This window comes from Osmia bicornis, chromosome 1 (genome assembly GCF_907164935.1).
Source record: "Osmia bicornis bicornis chromosome 1, iOsmBic2.1, whole genome shotgun sequence".
NCBI lineage: Eukaryota > Metazoa > Arthropoda > Insecta > Hymenoptera > Megachilidae > Osmia > Osmia bicornis.
In genome coordinates, this window is record NC_060216.1 from 5,266,496 (window position 1) to 5,290,821 (window position 24,326).

The following is a 24,326-nucleotide window of genomic DNA, read 5'->3' on the forward strand; positions in this document are numbered from 1 at the left end:
AACTTGCTTATGCAATACATACTAAATATTTCACTTACTTATATTTATTTCTTATTTTATATAGGTGATTGTATCCAACAAAATTATATAACTTAGCAATTCTCAAGCAGCAGGTAACTTAAAAAGTAAATAATTTAGCAAATCATGTATTATCAAAACAATTCTCCAAGTTCAACTTCTAATGATCATCATGTAAGATACAATACATAAAATTATTTAATAATCTGTATTTCATAAGATTTTAGACATAATGAAACAAATTTTTTTGTAGACAACAGTCATTGACCTCAGGAGTGATACTTTCACAAAACCAACAAAAAGAATGAGAGAAGCAATGTGTAATGCCGAAGTTGGAGATGATGTTTATGAAGAAGATCCAACTGTTAAAAGTATTGATATTTTTACTGCAAACTGTAATAATATGTGATTTGTGGTATTTTAATTCTGTTAAAATTAATATAATACTTTAGATATATATTACTTATATAGAAATTATTAATTGCTAGAATTAGAAAAAAAAGCTGCTGAGATGGTTGGAATGGAAGCTGCAATATTTGTATCATCCGGTACTATGGGAAATTTAATTGCTAGTAAGTATGAAAGAATAAATTTGTTCTAAGTTAAACTTTCAACCTAGTTTCAAGTTGTAACAAGTAAATTAATTAATTCCAAAAAGCACTATAAATTTAATTGTATTTAATTTTGTTTTTTATCATATTGCATCACTTTCAGTATATCATACATACATGTATGTTGTATAAATGATGCTTTTGTACATAGTATTTGTTTTGTATGTATACATTTGTATTAAATTATAGTTATGAACCATTGTGACGAGCGAGGCTGTGAGGCATACTGTGGTGAATTTGCTCATTGTTTATTACACGAACAATGTGGTGCTGCTCAACTTGGTGGAGTAAATCTACGACCATTACGAAGTAATGAGGATGGCACGTTCGATCTTGACGAACTTGAGTCTAAACTTCATAGAGACAGAGATCACGAACCCATCTCGAAATTAGTGCTTGTGGAGAATACATTAAATGGAATGATTATTCCACAACGTTGGATTAAAGAATTGGTGCAGTTTTGTGAAAAACATGATTTAAAATTACATATGGATGGAGCTAGATTGTGGAATGCATCTGTAGAATCTAACACATCTGCAAAAGAGATTGTTTCTGGTTTTGATTCTGTAACCTTTTGTCTTAGCAAAGCTTTAGGTATTCCTTTTTAACTTTCCTTCCCATACTTTATTCTTCATAGTAATTACGTTTACTTTATACAAAAAATATTTCAATTTAGGCGCTCCTGTTGGTGCCCTTCTTTGTGGAAACAAAGAATTTATTAGCAAAGCAAGGAGAGTAAGAAAAGTGCTTGGTGGTGGTATGAGACAAGTCGGTATTCTTGCTGCAGCTGGATTCATAGCTCTTGAAAATATTCCAAATTTAAAAGACGATCATCGAAGAGCTTACACTCTTGCTTCTTCGATAAACGAAATGCAATCAAAACTATTTTCAGTCGATTTAAATACTGTACAAACAAATATGGTTTTTGTTAAAGTTGATTCCAATGTTGTTCCCCCAACGACATTTGCTAATTGTTTGCGCGAAATTGATGACGAGCACGATGAAGAGAGGATTATCATAAAATGTCTAGTTTTAAACAAATCATTCGTTAGATTTGTATTCTCCTTTGAAATTACGGATCATCAATTAGCGTTGGCTGTTACAAAAATTAAACGTGTTATATCAAAGTTAGATCCTAGCTTGTAATTGTTATTGTTTGTATGTATAATAATAAGTTAATATAAATGATGTTATTCAAATTCATAAAATCAGTTTTCTGTTTTATCACTATTTAAAAATATTACTGCCTATAATACCATTTTCCCTAGGGAATCCTGTTTACTCAATATTGTACATATGTATGTACACTGACAAGGAAACATCGGGGACTGATACACTCCGATTTTGATGAAACTTTGCATAAATATTTATTATACCTGTTTATGAAGATAACAGTAATTCGTTGGTGCCCGTTTTTCACTTTGAGGGAGATATCAACCCTTTTATCCGAACCGCCCTTTCTATATACGTGCTTATAAATCGTAAACAACAAAAGATATCAAAAAATAGTTGAAATAAAAGTTATACTGTATCTTGAGGTCTATATAGCTGCGTGTAAGTTTTTTTTTCTAAATCATCCTTTTTGCAAAGTTGAATTTCCCCTCCCCCTCCGTTTTGAAAAACTTTACTTTTTTTTAAATCTATAAAAGCGCCTATTTATTATGAATTCAACTATGTATTATAGTGTATAGTTGTTTTAATTATTCCGATGGAATTTTTGATTTAAGTTCTTTGATCTGTCTGTATTGACCGCTAATTCAACTTATACTTGCAACGTTGATAAGATCTTTGATAAGAACCATTTTTCCATTCGTTTTACATATCATTTTCATAATTGCAAGATTAATTTCATCATCATATGATGAAGTACATTTATTTTGTAGATTTTCTACAATATACAGAGTACTTCCGATGTAGTAGTACAATTGAAAAGACGGTTAATCTACATATAAAAATAAGCTGAAAATGTCGCGATGCCTCTGGCGAGATGAGCGTTTGAATGTGTTTGTAAAAATACTTGAGGCGCTATTGCCTTCCTAGATCGTATTGCGTGCACGCCAGCTGAGAATTAAACCTTTCAAGTTCGTAACAAAACACGCAAGTGGCTCCACCAGGCCCATCGAAAAAACTACTGTAATACCGACGTCCCGAATCGGAGAGGTCACGTGCCGTGTCTACCCCCATTCGGCAATCTTCGTTTTCGACTGTGAACAGTCGTGAGTGAGTATATGTATATCTCTTCTTTGCTACAGCATAAAGCGGCAAATTTATTTTTCGCTTCCCCGCCATGCGGCGGACCCATCGACACATGGGGGTGTCTGAGACCCCTTAAGTCGTAACCCCTCGACAGCAAAAGCATGTCCATCTTTTTGCATCTGCAGTCACTGGTATCACTTTTTTAAAGCAGTATTATTGGTTGATACTTTCTTCATTGTTTATCTGTCAGTCAAACCCTTTCGTTACAGAAATTTAATTTATAATTATGAATTCAGGAAATCAGTTGCCGGATCTTGATAAAATATTACGAGAAGATGATGAATCTGATTTTTTACCATCAGCAGGGTATGTTTCTTCTTTAACAAATTGTTTATCTTATATAGGTTTTTTAAGAATTAGGTTAATTAAAATAAATTTGATTTTAAACGAATATGTAAATATTTTTTAGATCCAACTTAGCTGCTATTTTTGGAATGCAAGTTAAAACATTGGATAGCTCTTTATCAAAGCAACAAGTTTCTAAAAAGCCAAATATATCTCGTAACATAACTCAGGTAATTCAGATCAAACCCGAAGTCATAATAGCTAAAGCAGTACATGCATTTAAATTGTAAGTATTAATATCTGATATATTTGTCATTTTAGATTATTCTTATTTATACATTATAAATAAAATTGTTTCCAGACAAAATGGAGTTTACATATCAATTGGTAAACTTGGTATGGCTCTTACAGGAAATGCTGCAACGAAAGTATATCAAATTATTTTATACAAAAACAAACAAGAACATGTATCAACTGTTACAGTGACACATGATTTTTTATATGTAATACAACCAAACAATTATTCAAGTTATTATGATAGCAATAAGGAGAATTGGTCAATATTATTTGAAAATAGCGACGTTTGCGTCGAATTTGCGAGAGAAATAGCATTAGCTCGATATTTTTCGAAAAATGCGAAGATAGAAAATGTGCTTTATCAAGATCTATCACCAGTTAACAAAGATGTAACTGCAAAAGAAGGAGATAGTGTATCTATAAAATATTTTATCAGTGCGGAAATAATACAGCCCCTTAAAAGCAATCTTATAATGTATCAAACGATGACGGTAGAAATATCTACCGATGATAATTGGGAGAAAACACTTTTAGGAAGCAGTAACGGATTAAAAAGAATTTTATTCTTACCTCCGAACAAACAGGTATTATATTTAATCAGTTAACATAGATATTAAAATTCTATATGTAATTGTTTTATAGATCAGTTTAGGACCTGGATTTCCTAAAGACAAAGATGTTATATTAGAAATAGAAATAATAGATATACAATCACAACAGGAAGCCACTAATTTGCATAAGGTGACAAGTGGTAAAGCTTCTATAATATCGCGTATGGCAAAAATGGGACAGTCTATGTTTGTACCGAAAATTCCTGCATCTACTACTACCGATTCTGAAGATACCGAGGTATTTAGTTAATTTTTTTATTTCATTATTTAAAATAACTTAATATGATATATAATTAACATATGTCGTATATTAATTAAAGGACGATGTACCGCGTAGATCGTTGCATCAAAGAAAGGTAAACATTTATTTTTATTGTATCAAGTAAAATTAAAGAATACCTAGTCACCATTTGTATTTTAGGCAGAATTGTCAGAAGGAGAATTTCAAAAGAAACGTTTTGCACAAGAATCTAAAGAAGAAATATCAAAAACTGCACACAAAGTATTGAAATCAAAAAGCGACGCGTCTGTAACAAATGCAGCTTGTAAGCCTTTCGTTACACCTACTCTCGCTCCTCAGTGGTCACCTACTCAAAGACAGGTATACAAGTTCAAATATTTGAAATGAATCATCCATGTATTAAAGTGTACCTATAATGTACATTATAGCCCAATTTCGTTACTGTGGATGGTCAGATGTATTCACTACAACCACAAATTGTAACTCCAACGGTATCAACAGTGATCGATCCAGGTCTAAACATGTTGTTATCAGAAACTCGAATGACAAATGCAGAACTCAGAATGGGGATGTCTAAAATAGGTGATAATGTGCAGAAATTACTTGATAAGGTAGTTACATACTGAGGAAATTGTATATCATTTACAACGATGCCATTATGTATCGTATACAGTTTCATGTTCTTGAACTTCAAAATGCTACATCTCCTCTAAAAGAGAGAGTGGATTTGGCTGCTTTGAAAATGTTGCTAACTACGACTGAGTCTCAAACTGAAGAGAAGGAAAAACAGTCGCAAACCAATATTATGGCTACCGATAATTCTACACAGTTGAACGAGTTCAAAGACAGAACGAGTGCGCTAGAAAAAGAATTAAAGGAGTCAAAAGGTAATATTAATTATAGCTAAAAACATTTAAATACGTGTATTAATTTATGGTTGTTAATATAGAATATATTAAAACTCTCGAAGATCAGAAAGAATCTTTAACTCAAACTAATGAAACTTTATCAAAAAGTATTAAACAATTAGAAATATCATTGAATGATGCAAACAGTGCACTTTTAACAGTAAGAAAAGATTTAGAAGAAAGTAGAGAACTTAAAAGCAAATGCGAAGAACAAACATCTATATTAGAAAATAAAATGCTCAAACTTTCCGAAGCGGCAAGTTCCATGGAAACGAAAGAAGTAAGGTTTTTTATTTTCTGTTTTCAATGTAATCCTAATTTTTATTGGTAATTATGTTTTTCAGAATGATAAACAGAAGGCAATCAAACATATAATGAATAAAATTTATCATGCTCTGATGGATAAATTTGTAGAAGAGTCGTACTCTACAAACTACATAAGAACAGTAATAGCAAATACAATAAAGGTAAAACTATTTATATTTCATTAATTATATTCTTTTTAACTTAACTATAATTTTAGAATACCACGCTTCAAGTTTTACATAACAATAATGAAAAAAGTAACAGGGAACCAGAATCAATTTCTGCCAAAACAGCAGAAAGTGATGATTTAAAAATAGATAATACAGAGTTTGAAACCTCCAGTTCAAGCAAGTCATCAGAACCAACTGAAGTTGCCAAAACTACTAAAACTCATGTAATGTTCTTTTATATTTTTTGTATCTTAGATCAGGCGTGCATACGAAATTGTCCTACAGGCACGTGAGTGCCCGCGGGTCACGGGCGCCCGCGTCTGTTTTACTAGTTGTGCATGCCTGCCTTAGATACATGTGTATATATATATATACTGATAGCTTTTTTTTACAGATATTTGTATTACAGAATGAACCACCACCTATTCCTCCTATTGATACCGAAGATGAGAATGACTGGTTACAATGATAATTGTATATTTCAATGTATAATTGCATCCTATGAAATAATTCCACAACCCAAATCTAAATAATTGATGAATTTTTATATAAAATTATATAAAGACGTTTTTTAATACCCAAAGATTTTCTTTAAAAATTCTTTGATGTTAATGTATATATTCTTATGTAAATTTCTTAATAAACATTATTTTGTTAATAATAGGGGTTTACTCTGGGGTGCAAACGAATTATAGGTTATTTTCATTTTCGCAATTTCACGATTAAAACCTATATAAATAAGATACGTTTTATATATGTATATATATATGAATTTATTCATGTGAATACACAAACGAATCGGTTTCATTTTTATTTAATCATTGAAAAATATAAAAATGAATCAAGACAAATTACATCAATTGCGTTGTAGTTCACTCGCTTGTCCTATTTTAGAAATGGCGTAAAATCATGGTGCAGATTTTCTCAACATTTGGATGTGATAAAACGTTAACAAAAAGAAGGAATGCCACGAAAAATATGATAGGACGTAAGTTACAATTTAAAGATTGGTAAATTATTAGCGAATACAAAATCCCGCCCGACTTGAGTAATTCTATCTGGCTGTGTTCACGGTTTCATCATCTTGGCTTCTACCACGCCAATCAAACTGAAATCTAACCTTAAAATTTTAATTGACAAAAACAATGTTTTCATTCGAATTTATTCACTGCCATGAAATTCATTTGACCAGCGGAAATCAAATTACCTAACGATACAAAACATAATTGCAATGATGTTGTTTCATTTATCCCGACATATTCTAATTTTTATGTTACGTTTTAATGCTTATTGTTAGACATGTAATATCAGGGATAGTAAACATTGCCCTTATCTGAACTTAAATTTATAGTAAATTTTCATTTTTAACAAGATGACACAGAAATTATTTGTGCATGTTGCAATTTTTCTGTATTCCTTCTGCTTTTGCCAATTAATAAATAACATATATTTGATTATGAAATAGATTACTAGCTATAACTTTTATAATGGATGTAAATACTGTGGAGGATGAAGATGTATCCTTCCATTTGGGAGAAATGTTTGACAGTTATGAAGAACTGGAGCACAAATTGGAAAAATTCTCAAAGCGTAGCCTAGTTCACTATTGGAGGAGAGATAGCAGGACAGTTAGTGGTGCTCATATGAAAACTGCTCGTCCCATTAGTGAGCGCTTAAAGTATTATTCTGTGAAATATGCTTGTATCTATGGTGGTCAAAAGTTTCTACCACGTGGAGCTGGCAGGAGACAGTCTCAGTTAGTTTATAAGATTATAAATTGTTAAAATTAGATTGTTTTGAAATAAACACGATATAATAAAATTTATCTTTGAACATAACATTTTACATGCATTACTTTTTTCACTCAGATCAATCAGAACAAATTGTCCTGCTCATATTATGTTAAGAGCGTCAAAAGATGGTACAAAATTAGAGGTAACTAGCGTCAATAACGAGCATAATCATGAAATCTCAGAGGTAAATTCCAATGGCAAAGTAACGTTAGGTAGAATTCATTTAATTTGATTCTGTTTTCATTTTTTCGTTAGGAATTATTTAAAAATCTTCCGCAAGAAAGGAAATTATGCGGCGAAATTAAGCAGGAAGTACAGGATCTCATGCAATTACATATTGATCGCAAAAGATTGAAAGAGTACGTACGATTGCGAACAAATAAAATACTCAGATCCAAAGATTTATTTAATATAGCGGCAGCTAATAAGCAAAAGAGAAACATAACACCCGAAAGGGCGTATCAGTTGTTTAAAAAAATTCATGACATCGAGAAGATGCAGGGCAGAGATAATGATAGGAAGATACATTCTGAGTCTGAAGATGAAATTGCACAGACAATAAAAAGGATGAAAAAAGAACAAGAATCTCCTTGGGGTCAAGATGTAATATCTCTAATCTTTGTGTATAATTTAGCGTTATAGTTTAATCTAAAAATTGTATTTTAGGAGCTACCAACTGAATTAGAAGTAAGCGAAGGAAATGATGGCGAAGATTCTTACAGTGGTCAATTAACTCAAGAAGAAGTAGTAGATGAAATCGACACAACGGAAGGTGAATTATTAAGAGCAAATAACGATGGCGACATTATAGCGGCAAATGGTGAAATTGTGGGGGAATTAGTAATGCAAGATGGAGATCCATCTGTAATCGTTGAATCCATTGTAAACGCTGATGGTTCTGTTTTCGTGGACGAAAGAGAATTCAATAGTTACTGTAACAATCATTTATCGCATACAGTAGATGGCAGTCAATCACCTAACAGTAGAGGTAATTTCGATTAAACGTTTTTCTTATTTATGCAAGGAACAGAAACGTAATATGATTTTACGGCAGTTTTAGATATTGAAACTATCGCGCCTGCCGCTGATATGGAAAAGATCAAAGGTACACCAACCTCCCCTAAACAGCAAAATAGGTCCATCACACCACAGTCGCAACAGCCTGTTAAATCGCCAAGCACCTTCGATGAAACTACAGATTCTAGAATTTGGATTATGAAGGAAGCTACGAACCCAGAGATGGAGGCTGATAATGGACCTGAAAGTGAAGTGAATCGGTCAAACTTAGAAACGACTGCAAAAGCAGACATTGATACATCTGAAGTGATATTGTCGGATGAAGCTAGTCACCAGTTACTTCAAGAACAGTTAGCTGTGCTTCGTGCTGAAAAGGGAAAGCTTTATCACGAAACTGAAATGTTGAAACTTAAAAAAGATAAATTGAAATTACAGATGAACTGTTACTCTAATGAAATACGGAAGCAAGAAATGGAAAAGGAAAAGCTTAGACTTGAAATTAAATTATTGCAGTCGAAAGTTATGGAAGATTCCAATGATGTTTCTCATTATATTTTTGTGCCTTGAGCGATACGGTGTGGCAGAAAATGAATGTCTGGAAAACACAAATATTTTTAAATCAAAAATCGTTACTAAATTATTCTTGATTTTGTTTTTATATGTGTAATGATATAATTGTTGGAAATAAGGTTGCTTGTTTATTTAACTGTATGGAATAGGGTCATCGCAGTTTGTAACTTACAATGATCTTTTCCTTACTCTTGTACAGCGTCGAGCAAAGTAGGCTTCTCTAGGGAACATGGCAATACAGGGGTGGGAGGCCGTAGACGTATATACTGGGTCCCTTTCCCAGCATCGTCGTTTCCCCCGGGGGACGTTTATGTGGATGGGGCGGGAATCCTGGGAAGCCTGTGGGGAGGCCCAGGAACCCGGGATATCGCTTTTTTTCCTGGAGAAGTCTACCATGTTTGGGACTGTATATACTTCGTGAAATTATTTTAAATCAGTCGCTGTTCAAAAACTAATTTAATAATTGTTAATAGTCCATGTACAGTCATTTACGTTTGATGTACTTTGTTTGAAAGTGATACGTATGTTTTAGCTACCACTGAAATTACATTTAAAAAAGTATATTCAGAGGAAAAAGTATTCTTTAAACGAATAACGTGATAGAACTGTATAGTTAGCATAATAAATTATTTTGCAAATAAAAATACTTTTTATTGTACGCAAATCTTACACTCAAAGTAAATCAAATTTACAAACAATGAATAATAATACTTTGTTACCCAACTTAAATACTTACTTCCTCTTCCAGCTTTTTCACTTCTGTAATTAATTCTTTTATATCTTTTCCCCTGTGAAATGAAAATAACAGGATTGAAGTATTACTTCAATTTTTATAGAATATTACCAATACGTACATGTGTCCAAGGCTGTTCTTAATAGTTTTCTCTTGATCGCCTCTAAAAACAATTTCTTTCTTCTTTCCGTAATATTCAATATTTTCTGTGTAACCAGTCTGTTGCTCTGATTTCTTTTTCAGTTCTAACAGCCTGATTTTCATTTCTTCTATCTTCGTCTCCATTTTCTTCAATTCTTCAGCTTCGGCTCTTTCAACAGGACTCATCGAGGGTTCTTTGTAATTTACTAGTCGCAGCACTTCTTTCGCTCTGCAAATAAATGATATTCGATTTATCAATTTGATGCTTCCAAAATAGAAAGTAAAAAAAAGAAAATCACCTTTGCGCAAGTTTTTCTTGTTCGTCTTTAATGTCCTCGTAACGTTCAGCCAAACGTTCGGCAGTTTGATGCAATTCTTTTTTTGTCTCCATCAAAGTATCCAGCTCTTTCAATAAATGAGTTTTCATCACTTTCAAAGCTCGCACCCTTTTACCGATCTCTTCTCTCACGTGATCGTGTTTAACGAAATGTTCTTTGCGGAAGACGTCCGTTGCATGATACAGCAGCTAATAATAAAAAGTCTTTTCATTAATTTTTATTCAATCGAGTACTTATTTCTTCGCTTAGTTATCCAACCTGTAGACATTCTCGCGGAGACATGATCTTTGATCCCATTTTTATAAGTGGCTGTGATGTTTCACGTTTGAGCAATCTCTTGATATACATATCAAATTCCTCTTTATTGACCTGTAATTTGTTTTTATCAACACGAAGAGAATAAACTTTATTCCTTAATCCGCGAGTGACGTTAATCGATTCGAAGGATGTTACTTACTCTTTCTTTTTTATCAATTATAGGCTCTGGAGGTTCAATTTTTGGGAAGTAGTGGAGATCGAAGATAGACCGGGCGACTACATCGCCGGTATGCAAGAGGGCCACCAGAACGGAAGGTTCCTGAAGAAGTCCAAATCCAAGGATCGGTGTGGCTTCGTTCGCTCCTGTGTGTTTAGTTCTTCTACAAATCAGGTACTGTGAATTCGATTGATTCGAGAGCGATGGTAAACGGCTAGCGTCGTTGTCTGGAAAATTTTCACATCCCGGTTACAATTTCACGTTTTTTCTATGGAAAGTTTTACATATTTACCTTCCGGTGAGTTGATATATTCTTCCAATTGAGAGACCATTGGCAAAGTGACCATGTGAATACCAGCATTATGGGAGCAAAAATACCTAATAAATAGAATACGTTCAGTCATGTTTTATTTCATCCTCCTATGCCATCAACTATTATACCTTGATTTGTTATCTTTATCCCATCGAAGGTGTATAGGACAATTATACTTCTCATCATTATCCGCGAAAAACAAACCCAATTCTATTTCAACACATTCGTAGATATATAGGGCCTCTTCCGGTGTGTGAAGACTGTAAGTTGAACCATACTGGAACCAAGTCTGCAAGTTATTGATCGATGAAAAAATAATTAGAATTCAGTTTGATTTGTTAACACTTACTCTTCTGTCGTCATCGTTATCGTTTAATTCTTCTTTTAACAGAATACCGTGATAAATCTTTCCTGTGCACATGGCGATAACCACTATCGGAGGGGTAGTTTGTATGCACATGATGGAACAGGAGTCTATTCCGTAATTGTCGTCGGCTGGAGGGTACATAGAGAGTGATCCTGATACCACTGGGACTTCATGACTTAACAAAGATATCATTAGATAACGAATCTTGGGAAATACAGAATTATAAAAATTTGAAACTTTCAAATTAAGAAATTGATTAACCAACAGTGCCCATCATACAGTGTGATTCTCTCGGAGCGCAACACAATAGCCGCCCCGCACAATGAAACCATGCTGTGTTTGCGGGCAAAAAGACCCAGGGGCCATATCGCCGGACCCAAAACTGCTTTGTGTGTGTTTATGGCTGAGACGAAGACAAGAAACGGAGCAGCAGGGGTTCCATTGTGCGGCACGGCTTTTGTGTTGCGTTGCGAGAGAATCACCCTGTATAAATTTACAGGGAAGCAAGTACTTATTTCGAAGGTTAATTTCAAATTTATATACCTGTCGTGCAGAAGATTGCCCCGGACAATCAGCACCTCTCCGTTCCCTCTCAGTATCAGAATCGGCCATTCAATTTGATTCCAATCAACTACGCTGTTCTGAAGACAATATCGTTAAAAGTTCGAGGCTCGTTTTTAAACAAAATTTTGATTATTTTCTTTTTATACCTTATTCATGTCTCTACCAGCAAACATTTCCGGTTTGCGTAAGGTGGGTGTACCAAAGTCGAAGTCCACTGCTGTGTCGCCAAGGGAAGAAAAATCGGGTATCTTTGATGGTGAACCGAAAGGTTTACGACCAACCTTCCAACATTTTACAAGCCTAGGCGTGTTACCGACCTCGCATTCGTACAAACTATCGAACGTTCAAAATTTCAATTTTAATTTATTTGAAAATTTGTTTAACCCTTCATTGGTTCATACGGCCCCGAAAACAAGTATTTGTTACATACCGAAATGTATTATCAGAAGTCAGAACTAGTAAATGAGAGTCGTTCGTGGAACCAGGGTGCCATCTTGCCTTTCTGATTTCCCCTGTTGCATCAAAATGATCAAACTTGTGAACTCTAAAATCAGAAAAAAATTCGAGTCGAGCATTTGAATTTTTAGCTTAGAACTTTATACTGGTCGAACGGTGAGCAAAGTGTCGAAAGTCAAGCTCCATGTTCCTAGCGGGCCGTTATTTAACACAAATTACCGTAATCTTTCACGATCGTCATACCCTCCGGTACAACGAAGGAACACAGCAAAGCGTTGTGTTTGTTTTTCCATGGGACGAACCGGGACGTTGGTCGTCTACATTTCGTATATTTTATTATTACTCTCGCACTTTCCGTGGCTGGACACGGTAACGTTGGCAAAAGGGGGTTGACGGTGGTTAGCCCGTGGCCGTTATTAATGTCCACGGCACGGTGCCGGCGAAGGGAGGGTACCAAGAGGAGGAGGAGGAGGAGGAGGATGTGGCAGGAAAAGAAGAGAGACAGTCACATGGAAAAAAGCGGGATGAAGGATCTGACACGAATAGGGGATGAGGGAGAACCAGGCGAAGGTGGAGAAAGAAAAAAAAAGATCAGACCGGGCATATAGGGTATCGCCAGCAACGACTGGTTACACCCGGCACACCAACGACAAGGACGAAAGCAACTTTACCATCACCAGCTAGCCCATTGCAAAAGCACGCCAGAGTTCTTAATAATTGATAAAAATGTACGCAGGCACGCACGTACGCACCAGTAGAGAGAGAGTCGGTCGAAAGCCAGACGACGTGGTCAACCCCAGAGCCCAGTTTCGCCCTCCCCACCTTTCCGTTCTCGTCGTCGGTTCAGGACCGCTCGGCCGGGCTTTTCTCTCTTTTTACCCCTTGTACGCCCAACCTTTCATGCTTCGTTGACAAAGGCACACGCAACGATTTATTCGCACTTTGCACCGCAGCCTCGCGGGGATTTTTCTTCGTTCTGTCACAATTTTAGTATTATCAAAATTTATGGCCACCCATGCGCGTACCCGCCGCGCCGGACCATACGCCTTCTCTGTACATACCCATTTGACCAACCGGTTTACGCGCTTTCTGAATATCTACTGATATGTTTCCCTTGTTCCTCAACCTGTAAAGAAGCCACTTCCGGCTCGTCATGGGACATCAACTGTAGTAGGTGCTTAACGCTTTGACAGACCACTCTAAATTCAGTGGAAATCCCTCCAGGTAGCAATCTAATTTATTATTTGATATCGTGTCTTTCTAGTGGGCTAGGTTTTCAAGTATTTAGGAAATTTGTTTGCAATTGGGTAAGTAAAGACGTTACTTAAAATGGGTAATAGATCTCTATGGAAATTTATGAATTTTGGAATTTTAGAACTTTAGGATTTCAGAGGTCTATTAGATTCTCACCCCTAGAAAATTATACCGACGTCCATTATTTCCTTAACAATACCACTGAAACTCGAGTTATTTTTTAAAATCTGAACTCTCATTGTCAGAATATTAAAGCCGAAATTTTTCGACGCTAGACCGGCGTACACCTCTATGGAAAATTTCTTGACGAAAGAAACGAAAGAATGGGGTAGGCAGCTGCTAAAATCTAATTAAGAAATTCTTACACGGCAGTGCCGCGTATTCTGCCACACCCTAGCAGAACCTCGGTGGTTCTGCACTTTTCGTCAGGAGCGGTCTAGAAGAAGAAGAAGAAAAAAAAAGAAGAACTTAAAAATAATTTTTTCCTACGTAAACGTATTAACCCGGGGCAGGACGGAGCTTTTTACGCCGCGCTTTTCTTCCAATTTGTACAAAGAATGGCGCGGACCTGACTTCAAAGCGGATCTTACGGAGTGTCGTATCATTTTGTTCCAGGAAACTTTCCCGCTCGTATTTCTCTTCGCTGTGCTTAAGTTACCATCACGGCTTTTCACCAACCCGCTTGAATCTCTGCCCTCCCCGATGATTTACTCGGCTTGTTTGTTCGCTTCCTAGCTTTTCTTCTGCCCCGTTGCGTCAAAATTTTCTGATAAAAAGAAATTTTCACGTTTACCAAACTTTGGATACGTTTTCATGGAATAACAAGTACTTAGCGATTTTCATGGGCACCAAAAGTATCTTACAATTGTTATTTGTTACTTCCTCATTCTATTTTTGTTTTTATATAAAATAGATAATGATTCTAATCATTATCAAATTAAGAAATTCATTCTTGGAACACTGTATCAAGGAAAGAAAGATGGCGTTTCTCTTTTTGTCAAAATAAAATCATAGTTTACCCCGGTGAGATCACTGTCCGAAGGCGAACAAGATATAAGCGAACAAATTCTCTCGCTTTCATCTTTTCCTTCTCGGCAATAAATTGCAGGGGAAAAACCTATCCGGATCTCCCGCTGGTCTTTTCGCCGCTTAACCTAAAAATTCATTAGATTATAAAGCCATTAATGCTCATCCGCGCGAACGGATTTCTCTTTCGGTTAGCCAGCTTCATAGATCGATGCTGCTTCAGTAAAACTCTACATTTTATTTACAATTTCATCTGATCCAACAAATGATCCATCTTACTTGGCATGTTAATACAGGGTGTTTCATTTTTCGTTATTACAATTCCATCTTAATTAACAAAATAAACGTGGAGTATCGAAAGGATCCTCTCATCGATGATTCGTACGTTACGGAAGAAGTAATTTACGATAAAGAGGGGTAATAAAGTTCTTGCCAGAAAGTAATTAGAAATATGAGTTGGCGGAGGTAAATGGGGCGTAACACCTAGGATAATCGACTATACCTTTCTCAACGTACTTTATTTTTTCCCTGAACGTTCAAACACTAAAACACCCCTTCGTTATCTAATATCCGCGTTTATGAGATTTCCCTGCCATATAATTCTCCGTTTGTTAGAAGTGCCTCTCTTTAGAGGCCCAAACACAGGGAATTATCGAGCGCTTTGGTTTCAACTAGTGGCAGGTTGAAATCAGTCGCATCGAAGGATGATCTCAACTACATAATCTGCATACACGTAACAGGTACTTAATCGACGTGAATGTTCACGAAGAAGGCAGCGCACTTAATTCCGCTCGGTGGCCCCGTAACGACGTAATATCGTTCAGTTACTCGGAGTATTTTTATTACGTTCCCGCGGCAGCATGGTACGTAAAAGAGGGTGGCCAGGGTACCAGCGACAGAACGGTAGTCGAGGGGGCGGTTTGCCAACCTTACGAAGCTATGCTCATGATATAACGAGAGCCATTATGATAAGCGGATGCATAGATTAGACATAACTCGTTAACCCGGCTGTGTGCGACAGCTACGGCGACAGGCCAAGTATCAGGAATCAAGGGTGTTTCCTGTTTGACAGCAGATTAAAAGTATAAATTACTCGTCGTTACCAAAACCGTTGAATCAATCAAAAATTAGCCCCGAAAATAAGTATGTAGAATACATTAGCATCAGGCTAATTTCAAATTGATGACCTACTGTAATTTCAAACATCACCTGTTAACGTGTACACGTGATTTTAATTGATGAAGTCCTTAAGGTACTTAAAGCTCGGCAAAGAAAAAGACTAGTGAGATACATAGTTAGCATCTTCGTTGCGGCTGGGCCACAGGGCGAGGGGGGGATGCGGTAGCTAGGGTGCGAGGGTGGCCCATAAAATCGGGATGTTACGCAAAATATAACGAGCAACGTTCTGCTGGGCTGGCTGACGCTCCTGTCGTAATTCATCCGGCTCTCGCTTGCGTTCGCCTTCCCGACGACACCTGCGTCGCCAACTAAGCCCGTTAATTCTCGAGGTTGCGTCGCGCTTTCATCGCGACCATCGGTTTACAGAAGCCGTTCCTTGCTGCTACTTCGCAGCCTTGTCCTGCGTGCCTTGAGTCCTAGATCTTCCCGCGGTGCTATGGCACGTCCCATCCCAGCCAGTCACACTCGAATCGTAAATCCTTTGACGAAATCTAAAAACCTTCCTGTCCTCTTGATCATCCGCCTTTCGTAAGTTAACTATCTACCCAAGCGCGTATTGGTTTCTATATTTCCAACAATTTATGTTCTCGTAAAAATACTGTCGGCTCGTTCCGAATTCCCATTGTTTTACTAAAAATTCTGTGTACCAGCTCGGCCGTGCAAGGGTTAAGATAAAAAACGGCTAATATTTTCTTCAACCCTTTGCGCAAGGAATCGCGTAACGGGATAGAAGGTTCGCGCACAAAGGGAAAAGAAAAGGTCAATTTAATCCTGACGGTTCCTGGCGAAAAGAGCAGGAGAAAACGCAGCTTCCCGTAAGGAGCAGCATCGAAGATCATAAGCGTGAATAATATGGGGCTAGAATGGCCTTTTTTCCCCAACTTCCTTCCGGCGGGCTGGCATCCTTTCTTGTCTGAGGGCGCGCATGGGAGACAGCATTCTGTGCGTACAAACGTGCACCAAGAGACAGAGGGCACTTGATGTAGGTCTACGTAGAAAAAACACGCACTTAGGTAATCGCGCTACAGCCATGAGCAGCAGCAAGCAAGCAAGCAAGCAAGCAAGCGGTTCTTCTAATCAAAGAATTCCGGCTGTAACGCCGGAGGAAAAATTTAAATACGCGAGACGCATTCTGCTCGTCTGCGTCGTCATTGTCCTGGACGTCGTTGTCGTCGTAACGAAATAAAACCCGACGGTAAAAGAGAGACATCTGTCGGTTCTTTTAATTACCGCGGTACGTGTGCCCAGGCTAGAGGCTACTGCCATGTACCTTACATTTTCCTTTCTCCTTTTCCTACTCTCTACTCTTCCCACTTTCCTCATTTTCTCTCTCTGTCTGCCTCCTCGTTGACGATGCTGCTCTTTTGTTAGTCCCTTTTTCGCCAACCTCACGTCCCGTTCCGTCCCGTCCCGTTGGTTCGTTCATACTCTATCAGATCTGGCTCGTTTGCATGATTTCCGTCACGTTGAAAGAATTGCCAATTTGTTCGGCGTGTATACCTACGCTCTTTCTTGGTGGAAAATAATGGAGATGTTAGTCGTTGGACTTGAGCATGCATGGGGTGGTCGAATCACTTTAGGCGCAATTAAGCAGCGTCGATTCTCTAATTCCCCTAATCGCCGCTCGTATCTCGGCTCCTTTGTTAACCGCTGATTCGACGAGAAACACCGTTCGGCCGGCAATAAAGTTTCGTCGGGAGTTGATAAAGGGGCGGCGCAGACCGAGCACGTGGTACCGCGGCTTCCTATATATTTTTCTCCTCGTCGTGGCGACATTTTTCAAAAGGTGCGGATATCATCGGGGACCATCTAAATCATTTGGCGCGCGGGCGCACCCTATGCGCGATCTCCGCAAACACCAGCCTCTCTTTCTAACTCAGCAGCACCCTCGAAAATGCAGGCTGTTGGGTAACTGGTGATTTTCGTTAGCGCTTGCTCATCGAAAAAAAGTTGAAAAAAGGAGAGAGAAAGGGGAGAGTGTGACCGGGAAACCGGGCCGACCAGTGGGTGGGTGGTGACGCGGAAGTTGTGTAGAGACACGTGGGTGCGCCAGTATGTGGATTACCCGGCTCTGAATGTACGAGTGGACCGCGTGTGGTTCACCGAGATTAGCCTCGGGTTTATATCGGGATTACATATGTAAAACCATTAGGTTAAATCATTTTTTAAATAAACGCATCCTATCCCCTTTCACTCGCGGCCGAGCCGGTGCGGCACCGGAACAGATAGGAGAGAGCGGCCAACCAAGGGTTCCCTTCTACCAGTGAAATATTCTGCAGCACGTACGGCGCGGCGCGTGCTTCCGCTAGAGGTGCTGTTATCAGTCGTCGATAACCAATTAGGGAAACATTTTTTGTCCAAACTTCTCCGTTCTTTTTGGTAATTTTATGTCCGACCAACATTTGTATCGTTATATCTCACGAGTGCGTCTGAACGAGTGGCGAGGATCAGAAAACTGGAATCAACCCCCTCGAACGAGGACACGGCACAGGGGTTTTACGAGGTGAATACTCGAGGGACGATTCGGAAGGAACGTTTGTTGGAAGTGGAGTGGTCGTGTGGTGTGGGGTTAGGTAGCACGAGAGGTGAAAATTATTCATAAACGTAGGCCGGCTTGCGACTCATGGGAGGGGGGGCGAGGAACAGAGAAAGAGATGGAAAGGAGGGGAGGGACACGGAGTGCTAGGGGCTCTCTGATGGTACACCGCGCAACGAGACCGAAGCTGAAATCTACCGAATATTAAGGTAGGAAAGGTCCTCCCCAGACCGCATAATAAACACATAACGGTAATCCTTAAAACAATAATTAGCCGCGAGAGCCAACCAAGAGAGGCAACGATCTTCCGGTGGCGCAGGAAATAACGTTGCTTTCGTAGTCCGTTGCCGAATTAATACCACGATTCCGCGATGCCATGCCACACGACTTACCTACTCCGATCCAAGTTTATACCGTTGAAACTGCACCTTCTTCCTATAACGATTATCCGGTATAACGTTCTCTCTAAGGACTGGCAAACTGTTATGGTGAACTGCTGTTGCCTTCAACCCTCAACTCCGGGAATAAGCTATCACTGATTTTTCTATTAAATCAGATGTTACAAGTAGTTATACTGGTTCATTATAAATATACTGACTCTTATTTAAGAATTCGTAGATTAATAGAAGAAAATGGTAAAAAATGAGTCCAATTGACTTTGTTCTTACTGGTCCCTATGCAGTAATGGGCAGACCAAGTGGCCACTGAAATGCTCGCTAAGATGGCATTAAAAGACGATTTACTGTCGCATGAAAACGTACAGTAACTGTCCCAGGTTCTCGCGTAATTCGATACAATATTCAGCATCCTCATCGACCAACAAATTCCAAGCCTCGAAGCGTGGAAAGCGAGCAACCGAGCTTTGGATTAAGCAAATGGCGGCAATAATAGTGATTATTCGGATTATGATATCAGAGAGCGAAGTGGGTTCGCTCGGACTTACCGGCAGTCGGTAACTGCTGCGCCACCAAATCCCGACTTCAAGACACCGGATTAAAACTATTACCACTTCGCGACGCCTTTAACCCTGCACCGCCCCTCGCGTACTCCTTTCTCTTTCTACCTTTCTTCAACCCTTTCACGAAACTTAAGCATTTTAAATGCCAACGAGAAGCGGAAATTTTCTTAGGCTCTGACTGACTTCTCGGAGCCAATACTAACGAGGACTTAATGACATGCGTCCACTGAAGGGACATTAACGCTTTGCACGCGAGAAGCAAGATTTTCATCGAGGGAGTCTGATGGTTGCTTAACGGAAATGTGAAAGAAAGTTAAAAGGAAGAGGACATTAAATTTCTGAGATGTTTTTCTAATGGCCGAGACTTTCACGAACATGTTCAAGTCTGGTTACCTGCGTTCTTATAATTTTCCTCGATTCTGGCTACGTTATAACGAAATAACGAAAAAACTTTAGCATAAACTGCCGCTCTTAATTTGACCAGTTTGTTCAGCTTGGAACCCTTCGCTGCAACAGCGAGCTAAACGTTTCGTTCGTTTCCGGAAAAACTTCCGGAATTATGAATTAGCGGAAAAGTCGGCAGGAAGGTAAATGCATTTATTCTGGGCTCGACTTATTATGAAATTATAATGCAAAGGACAAGTTGGAGCGTACCCTTTTACCATGGCAAATTAAGTGGTATCGTCCATCGTTGTTCAAATTAATTAGAATTTCCCTTTCGTTCGGGAGGATATTACGATATAATTAAGAATAAAATATTAAATAAAGTTTTCTCGAGTAAACGTTTACGCGCGAATGGTGGCCATGTTCCCTAGGGAGGCCTACCATTCTTGCTATAATACCACTGGAACTACTTTTGGTACTTGATAAAAAATAAAATGGCTGTAGGAACATAAGGTATAACCTTTAACCAGGTGGCTAATTGCGTGATGTTCTAATCACCAGAAAGATTAGACGCGAGGACAAGTAGATGCCGTGACTGAAATCGAGGAGGATAATGTTACGCGAAGCAGTAGTCTCGGTGGCATGTGTCGTTGATGAGGCGGTTAGTATTCAGCGGTGCTTTCCTGGGCCTGGAACTTTTCAAAACTAACCGAGTAAAGCCACCTTAATTCCATAAGAGGGAGACCAAAGGGGTTCGGGCGTCATCGTAACACCCTCTTAATTACAGGATATTAGGACGCCCACAGGAGCCCACGGAGGTGCAGGAAGCCAGATAGTGCGATTTATTATTCGCGGTCTACGTTATCTCGCTTTTTAGCAGCCGGATTTCTTAGTCCTGTAAGCTTCTGTCTCTACTTCTGGAGATTGATTTCCTACACCCGCTTTCTAGATTTCTTTTAACACGTTTGCTACCAGCGTTACACATAGCGAATGCCATTTAAAGTGTTGCAGGCATTAGATGAAAAACATTTTTCACCTTCAATTGTGATGACAAAAACTGTATAGGTTTCAACTACTTACACACACAGTATTTCTTCTTTTCCACCTTGAAACGTGCCATCCTTGCCCCATCGCTTAGGTAGTTCCATTAGAACAATTCCTAAGTTACCCCATAAGGCCAGCTGCGTTCCCGTCTCATTGATCAACAGATTCTTGACATCAAAGATTGGAGGATCGGTAGGTCGTAGTTTCTGAAACACCAATACAAGAAACAGTTAGTACAATGTATTAAATATAAAACTATTTTCAAGGTCTAGAGCAAGTATGCACACCATAGTAGTGAAACGGTATTACAATTTTAATTTTCAACCGTAACGAGATATCCCTTCCGTCAGCCCTTCGGATTCCGCTTCTTTTACCCTCGTCGGGCATCGTCTATCGATTAATAAACTTTATAATACGATCCTGCTCCTCGTTTGTTTTCCAGTTTGATTTTTATCACGGCGCGGCGGCCCGGGAAAAAGACAGGTGCACGACGAGCCACCTCCTTTCCCAGCCCTTCTCTCTCGATGTCGGGATTTCTCTTTAACATCCCCCTTGCCACGACTCTCTACCAACCCCTCTTTTGCCTCGATATTTAATTTCGAACTAAGTTCGCGAACGCGAACATCATTACAGGCTTGGCATCCCTAAGGTTGGGGGGTATCGGCGCGTATCAAGGAGCAATTATTTTTTTTCTTTTTTTTTCCTACCCGAGGGTAGTTTTCTTACCAAGACGATGAAGCAGCGCCGATGGTATCGAATGTATTTACTTCCTCATTTTCTCATACTCTTGGAAAGAAGCTTGATAGAAGCCCGGAAACGTTTAACGCTCTGATTTTTGATGCAGAGGATATTAACAGAGGACGATGGTGGGAAGGCGAATAAAATTTCTTTCCAATCAAATAATCAGCGTCAAGTTAAAATGATAAAAGCGCGAATCCAAACGCGTCCTAACATTAAGAAATAAACGGTCTAGTGCGTTTAAAAGTTTTCTTCTCATTAAGACTTATTCCTCAGGGATCTCGGCGGGCACACAACGCGGGCACAAAGAGTGGCTCTGTCCTCTCTCTAGCAGTTAGAAACACATTTATTAACGGCAGCTCATCTCATCTCGCTGTTAAGTACCAGTAAGAGAGTGCTCTTCCCTCCCTCCTCCCTTCCGTTATCCTCTCGCCCAACAGTTCTCATTCACTTTGGTAGCTGTCTGCTGTCCCGTCCAGGGGAGAAAGAAAAAAGACGTCACATCGTCGACGCCTTATTAATCCGCGTGCCGAGGCTGGAAGGAAAGAAGGTGTCGTGGGAGGGTGGCCCTCTGAAGAAATTAAAAGAACAGAGGGTATAATGTGAACACATCCATTCCGTGACCCTCTTTTTCTTGCCTTCCTATCCTTCTCCCTCCTCGTTATCCAACTCGACACCATTAAACCAACTGTTTCACGCTTTCCCTAAACGTCAGTCATTCTGGACGTCTTCAGTTTTGTCACGGTTTCTTCAAATCCGATGTACACGCTTGTTCCTTTCTTTTCATTTCTCTTTTTCTTGGCCCGAGCATTCTCTGGATTGTTCATTGACTTAACTAGGTGGAGGGTAGGGTGGTCCTTACTCCCTTTACAAAATATAGACTGATCCCCTTACCACTTAAAAATTTTCAGAATTCTAAAATTTCAGACTTGGATGATTTTTGCTCCTTGTGTACGGTTGGTACAGCAAGAACCGGTGAGATTTTGACGGGGGGATGAAAAAGGGAAATACGGCAATCCTAGGTAAAGCAAGGCGAGGGTCGTAGCAAAGATGGCAAACGAGGACGTTAGCCGAATAATGCAAAACAAACCTCATCTGAGATATAGTCCAGCATTTGTCCATATTAAGGTGTGTTGTCGGAATGGCGGCCGCTTTCATTTCGCGTGTATGCTGGTACGCTTTTGAAATTATATAGCGAGAGCATCAGTCGTCGTTAGTCAGTTTCCTGCCGCATTCCGGCGTTAACTATGTGTATCTTCAGCACCCGTTACGTAGCCATTTATCAGTGTGCTCCTCCATACGCGTTATTTTCCCGCGTTAAGATGCACAGTTTCGCGAGCCATATTTCAGTTTGCTATGGCGACATATCGTATACACGAGTTTGCACGTCAACATCTCAATGTGGATAATGTTACACGGTTTATCTTAAAAGTTCCCGGTGAGGAAAAGAGAGGTTGGAACGTAACGGAGGCCATTTTGGGGTCATCGTTATTTGGACTCATCCGTTGGAAAAGGTAGTCGTAAATATGTATTCTGTATTCTTTGAAGCAGAGAAACTTGGAGTTCCCGTTGTCTTCCAGACATGACTTCCATCATGGACGACACACGCAACTTTATATTAAGCCTAAGTTCTAAACTAATAAGACAACAAGCATGGCAGGACGATCAAGGAAAGGGTAGGGTAACGCTAGAAGGGTCCAAGTTTTGCTGCTGTGCAGCTACGAACCGGGTCACCGATTACGACGTTGATCGTCTACGAGAGAGAACCAAATTGGATAAGTTCAAGCAGCTTCGCTTCACTACTTACACCATTACTCTCCAAGAATTTCAATTAGGCATGATTTTCAAATTCGCAAATCCTTCCGGCGGTTTCAACAAGTTACACCGTGTTACTGTAATCTCAGAATTCAGCCACTTTGCGTTGTTAACCTGCGTTCACCTAACAACGGGTCAGTTTAGATTCAAGATTACACAAGGTGTCAAAAAAGGGACATAGAGCCTTAATTTCGGGCGATGATGGGCAATTGCGCCCGCGATGGAGAGTCAATAGCGGATGAGGAGCGAAAGCCGATAGCGTGTGTATAAGGACAGCAAGTAACAGCCTCTGTTCGCGTCGTTTTGCAGCGAGAAAGAGGTGGAGGGAGGCCCGTTAGGTGGTCGACGTCGGATGTAAATTTGCATTGAACGAAATGAGGCGCTATGGGGCATTCCAGTCCGAAGTTAATAGCTTTCCAACGATTAACTGTATCTCCCCACCCAACACGTTCACCCGACCTGTACCTCTCTTTCCCCCTGGGTCGTTCATTCGACGCGTCATGCCTGTTCCCTTCTGTCTCTTTCCCTCTAACCTTTGCTCCAATCCCTTTTCTCTTTCCCCTCCGTGCATCATTCTTACCCCTTCGTCACGTTGTACTTACCTATATCGTTCCTTCTAATAACACACGTTGGCCAAAGGTTGCGAAATAACTGACTCGGTCGTGCAGTCATCTCGACTAAGGTCCTTTCACTTCCATGTCAAAAGAGTGGACAGCCGCGATCATGGTGTTTAACGATCGATGTCACCATATAATTTGGCAGAGGATTTTCTGGCGGGACAGGAATGCAAACATCGATGTTAACACGGTGCAAAGGATCGCGTGCAGTTAGTAGGTGCAAAAGGCGGCGCCTACCGTGGCCGCAGCCAATAGTTTCCAGGCACGGAAAGGCGCCACGGGGGTTATAGGGCATAATTTAGTGG

The 24,326-nt window shown here is 39.2% G+C and overlaps 4 protein-coding genes across 9 annotated transcripts in view; 3 read left to right on the forward strand and 1 right to left on the reverse strand.

Annotated features, from left to right (window-relative positions):
* The first annotated feature begins 49 nt into the window (after positions 1-49).
* Positions 50-1,837, forward strand: LOC114876932 (L-allo-threonine aldolase). The gene is made up of 5 exons (XM_029188903.2): positions 50-192; positions 272-389; positions 507-590; positions 819-1,223; positions 1,306-1,837. The coding sequence occupies exons 1-5, from the start codon at positions 145-147 to the stop codon at positions 1,773-1,775; spliced, it is 1,125 nt and encodes a 374-aa protein (XP_029044736.2). The 5' UTR covers positions 50-144; the 3' UTR covers positions 1,776-1,837.
* Positions 1,838-2,865: 1,028 nt separating this feature from the next.
* Positions 2,866-6,348, forward strand: LOC114876919 (FK506-binding protein 15). Of its 4 annotated transcripts, none has more exons than XM_029188853.2 (13): positions 2,866-3,044; positions 3,122-3,191; positions 3,295-3,456; positions 3,532-4,051; positions 4,110-4,316; positions 4,399-4,434; positions 4,500-4,679; positions 4,748-4,930; positions 4,993-5,206; positions 5,269-5,507; positions 5,572-5,694; positions 5,751-5,927; positions 6,098-6,348. In XM_029188853.2, the coding sequence occupies exons 3-13, from the start codon at positions 3,320-3,322 to the stop codon at positions 6,170-6,172; spliced, it is 2,091 nt and encodes a 696-aa protein (XP_029044686.2). In that variant the 5' UTR covers positions 2,866-3,044; positions 3,122-3,191; positions 3,295-3,319; the 3' UTR covers positions 6,173-6,348. The 4 variants fall into 4 exon arrangements, with proteins under 4 accessions (XP_029044686.2, XP_029044682.2, XP_029044685.2 ...); XM_029188849.2 differs by having other exon boundaries at positions 2,866-3,016; XM_029188852.2 differs by lacking the exon at positions 2,866-3,044 and having other exon boundaries at positions 3,051-3,191.
* An 87-nt stretch (positions 6,349-6,435) lies between these two features.
* Positions 6,436-9,747, forward strand: LOC114876921. Of its 2 annotated transcripts, XM_029188858.2 has the most exons (6): positions 6,436-6,691; positions 7,169-7,459; positions 7,572-7,680; positions 7,752-8,099; positions 8,163-8,484; positions 8,551-9,747. In XM_029188858.2, the coding sequence occupies exons 2-6, from the start codon at positions 7,191-7,193 to the stop codon at positions 9,078-9,080; spliced, it is 1,578 nt and encodes a 525-aa protein (XP_029044691.1). In that variant the 5' UTR covers positions 6,436-6,691; positions 7,169-7,190; the 3' UTR covers positions 9,081-9,747. The 2 variants fall into 2 exon arrangements, with proteins under 2 accessions (XP_029044691.1, XP_029044692.1); XM_029188859.2 differs by having other exon boundaries at positions 6,436-7,459.
* The window catches only part of LOC114876920 (nuclear pore complex protein Nup88), a 48,691-nt gene continuing 33,885 nt past the window's right edge, over positions 9,521-24,326 (reverse strand). The window contains exons 2-13 of one of the 2 annotated variants that reach the window (XM_029188856.2): positions 20,888-21,057; positions 12,445-12,558; positions 12,161-12,347; positions 11,994-12,091; positions 11,433-11,625; positions 11,212-11,360; positions 11,063-11,148; positions 10,753-10,997; positions 10,554-10,664; positions 10,257-10,483; positions 9,938-10,186; positions 9,521-9,871 (exon numbers count right to left, since the gene is read on the reverse strand). In XM_029188856.2, coding sequence (XP_029044689.2) covers positions 9,808-9,871; positions 9,938-10,186; positions 10,257-10,483; positions 10,554-10,664; positions 10,753-10,997; positions 11,063-11,148; positions 11,212-11,360; positions 11,433-11,625; positions 11,994-12,091; positions 12,161-12,347; positions 12,445-12,558; positions 20,888-21,057 — 1,893 coding nt within the window. In that variant the 3' untranslated portion in view covers positions 9,521-9,807. Of the gene's footprint in view, positions 9,872-9,937; positions 10,187-10,256; positions 10,484-10,553; positions 10,665-10,752; positions 10,998-11,062; positions 11,149-11,211; positions 11,373-11,432; positions 11,626-11,993; positions 12,092-12,160; positions 12,348-12,444; positions 12,559-20,887; positions 21,058-24,326 lie in introns of both variants that reach the window. The other variant, XM_029188855.2, reaches the window with a different exon arrangement.

What these genes read in the sequence shown, in the direction of transcription:
- LOC114876921 (XM_029188859.2), top strand. Translation starts at nt 7,191, where the DNA reads ATGGATGTAAATACTGTGGAGGATGAAGATGTATCCTTCCATTTGGGA. An exon ending in AATCTCCTTGGGGTCAAGAT is followed by an intron (nt 8,100 to 8,162) that starts GTAATATCTCTA and finishes ATTGTATTTTAG; the next exon opens with GAGCTACCAACTGAATTAGA. An exon ending in TCAATCACCTAACAGTAGAG is followed by an intron (nt 8,485 to 8,550) that starts GTAATTTCGATT and finishes ATTTTACGGCAG; the next exon opens with TTTTAGATATTGAAACTATC.
- LOC114876919 (XM_029188852.2), top strand. Translation starts at nt 3,112, where the DNA reads ATGAATTCAGGAAATCAGTTGCCGGATCTTGATAAAATATTACGAGAA. An exon ending in GCAGTACATGCATTTAAATT is followed by an intron (nt 3,457 to 3,531) that starts GTAAGTATTAAT and finishes AATTGTTTCCAG; the next exon opens with ACAAAATGGAGTTTACATAT. An exon ending in TAATAGCAAATACAATAAAG is followed by an intron (nt 5,695 to 5,750) that starts GTAAAACTATTT and finishes CTATAATTTTAG; the next exon opens with AATACCACGCTTCAAGTTTT.
- LOC114876932 (XM_029188903.2), top strand. Translation starts at nt 145, where the DNA reads ATGTATTATCAAAACAATTCTCCAAGTTCAACTTCTAATGATCATCAT. An exon ending in CAACTTCTAATGATCATCAT is followed by an intron (nt 193 to 271) that starts GTAAGATACAAT and finishes ATTTTTTTGTAG; the next exon opens with ACAACAGTCATTGACCTCAG. An exon ending in TTGTCTTAGCAAAGCTTTAG is followed by an intron (nt 1,224 to 1,305) that starts GTATTCCTTTTT and finishes ATTTCAATTTAG; the next exon opens with GCGCTCCTGTTGGTGCCCTT.